This window comes from Orbicella franksi, chromosome 15 (genome assembly GCF_964199315.1).
Source record: "Orbicella franksi chromosome 15, jaOrbFran1.1, whole genome shotgun sequence".
In the NCBI taxonomy this organism is placed as follows: domain Eukaryota; kingdom Metazoa; phylum Cnidaria; class Anthozoa; order Scleractinia; family Merulinidae; genus Orbicella; species Orbicella franksi.
Genome location: NC_138159.1, coordinates 11,779,206 through 11,785,205, shown reverse-complemented (window position 1 = coordinate 11,785,205; position 6,000 = coordinate 11,779,206). Strand labels below are relative to the sequence as shown.

Genomic DNA, 6,000 nt, shown 5'->3' with positions numbered 1-6,000 from the left:
AATAGTGTTTGTCAATCGATGGTGTTACAAGTCTGGTCCGTTGAAAGTGATTGGCCAGTTTAGCCGTTATGTCAGTAGTAAAGATTTTCCCATGCAGACCTCCCGGTCGGTTAATAAGAACTAATTATTATTCCGTGATTTGGCTACAATCATCTCATATCCAATAAGTACGAGTGGAATAATTGTTCTATTAAAAACGCCCTCAAATATAGAAAACTAAAATAAAGTAAAAATTAAAACGCCCCATAAAGTTACGCGTACAAATTCCATATTTTTATTTTATTATTTTTTTTTTTATTAAAAACGCCCCCAAGTATAGAAAACTAAAATAAAATAGAAATAAAAACGCCCCAAAAAGTTACGTGCACGCTTACCATATTTGCATAACATGGTATAATAGCTCATGACGGCTAAGCCAAAGAAAACTCTTGAGTTGCATTATCCAATGATCCAGGTTTGAATAAGTTTCATTGTTTTATTTTCTTTTAGCTGCCATTCTTAAGATTAAACGTCGAAAGCATCGAAATTTCAAACTTGGCTTCTGTCAAAACCAGACGGTGGGGATGTGTAGTATAGACATCGCTTTTGAATGGTTTTGTACGTTTTGTCATTGGATATGAAAACAAGTGCTATAATAAAAACTTGGACACAAAATTGTATCGTCCTTTATATTTATTTGCTTGAAATGCTGAAATATCTCCACTTTTACTTGGCTTTTTGCCATGACCCCATGGGAGTTTTGGGCCGGGAACTTTAAAATATCACCATATTGCGAGAATGCAATCTGCCAGACAATCATGGCGAAATTGTTATCGCTTAGTAGCCCCGCTAAGTTTCACTGGAGCATGGCTACAAGCAATCCTGAGAGCTATCAACAGAAAGTTACAAAAACTTTGGCAAAATTCTGGCCTTCCTTTGCGATAACGGTATCATTCTACAGGAAGAATGTTTCGTTAGGTCTTTTAGTGTGTTCCAAATGTCGTTGTCGTTTTATTATACATAAAGAACACTATTCCACGAAAACGCTACGAGTGGATGGAAAACGTCTTGAAAACGGCGAAAAATATGTCGGGATTCCACTTCTAGAAGCAATGCGAGAAATTAAACTAGTATAAATAAATAGTGAATGAGAACAGCGATTTTCGCTAAGAACCAAAATAAAATACTTAGAAAGGAGAGACGCGAAAAAATTAGCTTATAACCATAAATAATACATCAGTATAACAAGAAATAGAGAAAATTCTCCTTAATTTATGCACCATTATCCCAAGGCATCAGAGTAGAGGCGAGCTTTTACCCGGTTGCCATCGTTACATTCATTTATGGGCGGACAACTTTATTTAGTGTAACAACGTAATTAAAACCTATGGTGACCGAGATTTATATCTACATATTGCAGTTCCATTAATTTAAATACAATCAAAAAGCTTGGTATACAGGGACGGTTTCTCGTTGAATGGATTTAGATCCATCCTTCACATTTCTATATAGGTTTAGTATTTACTCAAAATAACACAAGGCTACATCTGTATTTAATTTTAAATTCTTTGTGAATCGTCCGCGATTAATTGCTATTTGAGTTATCAAATGAAGTGGTCTTACTTTGAATTGTAGATTCCTCGCACAAAATCCTCATCGAAAGCAAGGATTAAATATTAGAAAATACCAAACAAAGCCAGAAGGATTACTCACCCGATCAGAGTACAGCTATTTACTTGAAAACATTGTATATTGTAGTGTATGGATTGCATTAATTTTTAAACAAAGATCACCAACACTTGATTGACTGAATTTATTAGTTTGTACTATTATAAACCAATAAAATCTACTTTCGCTTTTAACGATCATGTGCTAACCTTGGAGATACTTTTCCATGAAAAATAACTTATTCAATGTAATATCAGTGAGAGCGGGGTTAAATTTTTGACAGAGTATAATAAGAAACGTTATCAACCAAAAACTAGTAAAATCTTCTAACTGGCTGGTCTACAGCGGAATTAGAACCCAGAGATAACGGCATATTTGCTTCTGCTGTGGTGGAATGGAAGCCTTGATAATATGTTGGGTGATGATTTCGGTAGGTTACCATAAATAAGCATACAGGAGTTTGGTTCACATAGATACTAACGGAAAAATTACATCCTTTGGAGTTAGACTACCTGTTCGATACTTCCACAAGCGCTGTTTGATCGAGCTCGGGGAGTTAATTATCACTCATTGAAAACAAGGGCAAGTCTGTCTGTTTTGGCAGACACTCTAAACGATTGCAGTCCAAAACATTCCATCAACGATTCGCATTTTTGTGTACTTTTAACTCTAAAATCAGAAACAATATTGTTTTCCTTGAAGAGCAATGTGTGCGCGACCGCATGCTATTAATATAACCAATCAGATTTGAAGATTTCCAATAGACCATGCTTGGTGTCTACTAACACGCGCATAGACAGTGTCGTTGACACATGGTCTTCTTTGCATGATTGGTTTATCACCTGAAAAGAAATCGCAAGAAACAGGTTAAGCAAGGTGAACTCCAATAAGACACACTCAGAGATGATTTCCTAATGTGAATTTTTTATACCGTGAATCAACAAAAATAAGATCGCTTGGTCGGAGGTTACACAAAACGAAACGGAGAAGTACGTTTACCGTGAATTTGATTTACATGAAGATAATTGTTTTCTTAGTTTGGGCAATCACATGATTATTCTTGTGCAATTTGGAATAAATAAGTAAGAAAAAAGGTTACAGGACGTTGCACGAGCCCGTAAGGTGTGTATAATTTGTTTTCATTGAAAAATTCACAAGTACTTATCTTTTCCAAATTGCACTAGAATAATCATGTGATTACTTGCTAACAAAGCACTTGAACATAGACTACACATTAAAATTGATTTATTGGGAAGCGTTGTAGAGGCCATCTTCGTAAATTTTTTGGGAATATATTCGCGAAACTCCCCATAATGTTAAACAATCTTCGGACGATTTTCAGAACTCTTCGGATCAGAAAGGTTCGGGTGATCTTCAGAGGTATTCGAAAATGTTCGGATGACATTAGTAACTCTTCGGAAAGATTTGGGTGTTGCTCGGAATTGCTCGGAAAAAAACCTAATTATCTTCAGCTACCTCGGAAGACTTGGACGAACTTCGACATTCCTTCGAAATACCTCGGGTGACCGTCGAAGTCGTTTTAAAAGTGTCTTCGTACTAGTTTCGAACTTTGCACTGGTATTACACTTATACTGCACTATTCTTTGGGTACTGTTTTTAAGTACGTAATACAAATTGCTTTGGAATAACCTTTCGAAACAATACACAGCTTCATTAGACTAATCACTGTTAAAAGTTTTAGATTGAAAGACATGTGAAGGTGTTAAAGTGAAGAGAAGCAGAATTCGACATAAGAGACAGTTAAAGACATTTTACCCGTGACTCGTCCAAAGCTACAAAGAAAATCTACTACTGTAGTGTGATTGATGACCAATGAACAACTAAAGTAGTTTGAATGATATTTATTAAATCGACCAGATAATTTAATATAATTTATAGATCGCGCATTTACAAATATAAGTTTCCTCGCCTAAAACGCTTGGATACAATGGGATTGATCTTCACACCTATACGAGTTAACAAAATTAATAACTAAAATTTGTACCATTCCGAAAATAATAGCACTCAACTCCAGACATCGGGTTTTTTAGCAAGATTGCTGAAAAAAAAAAGTTTCCCTCTCACAAATAATGAATGTAAAATGTAACATTAAGCTAAAGTTTTCTTTACGATAGAGACATGTAGTCCAGACGAATTTTGCGTCTGCCCTCCTATGCTTTCAAAGTCGTAAAGAACTATAAGTCGCACTAAGGAAATATTTCTTACGATCATCAATTCTTTGTCTTTATTTAGACATTAATTATTTTCTATATTTCACGCTCCCAATCCGTAATTGCGGTCGTCTTCCAAATTGATACATGTACATCTTGAATTTTTAAATTACTTAACCACAATTCCTTATCTCTTAATGGAATGGAAAACATTATTTCTTCCTATTTTTCTTTTGGTTATCTTCTATCTGTACAATTTAAAGATGACAATAAATTATTCTACTGTGTTGACCCTCACTAACCATAATTTACACAAAGAGGCACCTGTATTATATTACACTTGCATGTTATTCCGTATGTTATTTTAAATAAGGAACACCAATGACAAAAATAAAACGGAACAGAACGAAAATAGAATCGTCCGTTCTCTGTGCGTGTGCCCTTTAGATACCCAGAATACCACTTGACGTAACTACAACATTATGACTTAAAGCAACTGAACTATTGTTGAGAAGACATCACGATAACTGTCCTAGTTAAAATAATAAGTAGAAAATTACATCGAGATGTCTTGCCCATGTTACATTTTAGCTTGAATTTGTGAAATATTTAGTAATGTTTGTAAATGAAAACATCACACGTTTTCTGATGATTTACAATACTACAGTACAAAAGATTATTTCTGAATACGTCGCGGGACGTTTAAAACAAGGATTTTCCCTTTTCCGGCAAGTCCTATACCTCCGTATCCTTCTGCATCTGTAAAGCATCCATCTGCTCCAAGATAAAAGTAACAGTGTTTTGTCTCAGAGAATTCAGATGATTTTGCAACAAGCCTAACTTGTGTGTGGCGTCTTGTAAGTCCCTGTGAAGACGAACATTCTCCGCCAGGATTGCTTCATTTGCCTAAAATGTTTAATGAAAAAAACAAAATCAAGTGACACAAACTCAGCTTAAGAATGATAATGATAACAACAAACAGAGTGTTTCTACTTTGTTAATTATCAAGGGAAAACTATGCGCTATCAGACAACCTCCTGTGCAAAGGAAATGAAAGACCATATCCTTTGTTCGCTGACAAAATAACTCGGAGAGCACACAACAAGGTTTGATCCGAGGAGCTATTATTCTTTGTTAGTAAGTTAATGTTTATAGCAGAGTGAAAAGGTTTAGTTGATAACAGAAGTGCTTCTTGGAGGTCACAACAAAAAGTGTACTTCGCTGGTTCCCCTGCCCATCCCACCAAGAGGATTCCGCTACCTTAAATTTGAGGTACCAGAGGAAAAAAAGCGAAACAATTTGCTAAATAACTTTGAATGTGAATTTTTCAGTGTAGAACAGGGTTTCCTGACCTCAACGCGATTGCTGTGTGCCCGAACAAAATCACGTGATTTTTGTTGTTGAGATGTCAATCGTAACCAGTGTTAATGAATACAGAGGGTGGAAAAAACAGTAGTGAGCGGAAAAATGGAAAAGAAAAGTGTCTTCAAACTGGAGACAAATTTCATCAGTCATAAGAGCTTTATTAAGGTGAGGGCAAAGATCCTGTTCAAATTCTTGGCAACAGAAGCCCAGTAAATTTCAATGAGTGTCAACACTATCAACGAAGTAGTACGGCCTTTTATCTACTGACCTGCTGGGCACGAAGAAGTTGTTTGTACTGATCTACTGGTACACTGACAGACTCGCCATTTAAAGACTTCAGGGATTCCTCGGAAAATTGTTTGTGGAGCTTCATTTTGTTTTTCCATTTGGCAATTCTAAGTGTGTCCACTTTGTAAGGAGACTTTTCTACGCCTGAAACAGTTGATGAAGAAACAGTAAGTAGAACAATTAATTATATTTTCTGAAAAGAAGCCCCATTTATGAATAGTAGTAGTTCCTTGGTTATGAAACCTGTCCTATTCCAATCCTAGGGATTGGCATAAGCAAAGACGAGCCTGTTTCAATCACAGCCAATTGAGTAATTAAAGACGAGTCTATTTCAATCCTAGTGATTTCACCGAGGAGAGATAAGCCTTTTCTATCCTAAGAAAAGACTGAGGAAAGATTTATTGGTTATTGACCAAGCTTGTTCGGTCAAGATGGCTGGATATTGGCCAAGTTATTTTTTTCCGTGTTTAAAGACCAAGACGGAGTGGAGGTCCATAAATACGGAAAAATAAAAGGAGACCAATATCCA

The 6,000-nt window shown here is 35.8% G+C and overlaps 1 protein-coding gene across 2 annotated transcripts in view; it reads right to left on the bottom strand.

Moving 5' to 3' along the window:
* Nucleotides 1-3,613: 3,613 nt before the first annotated feature.
* The window catches only part of LOC145469951 (ras guanyl-releasing protein 3-like), a 28,089-nt gene continuing 25,702 nt past the window's right edge, over nucleotides 3,614-6,000 (bottom strand). For both annotated transcript variants that reach the window (XM_081453771.1, XM_081453772.1), the window contains exons 17-18: nucleotides 5,452-5,615; nucleotides 3,614-4,724 (exon numbers count right to left, since the gene is read on the bottom strand). In XM_081453771.1, coding sequence (XP_081309897.1) covers nucleotides 4,554-4,724; nucleotides 5,452-5,615 — 335 coding nt within the window. In that variant the 3' untranslated portion in view covers nucleotides 3,614-4,553. The remainder of the gene's footprint in view (nucleotides 4,725-5,451; nucleotides 5,616-6,000) is intronic.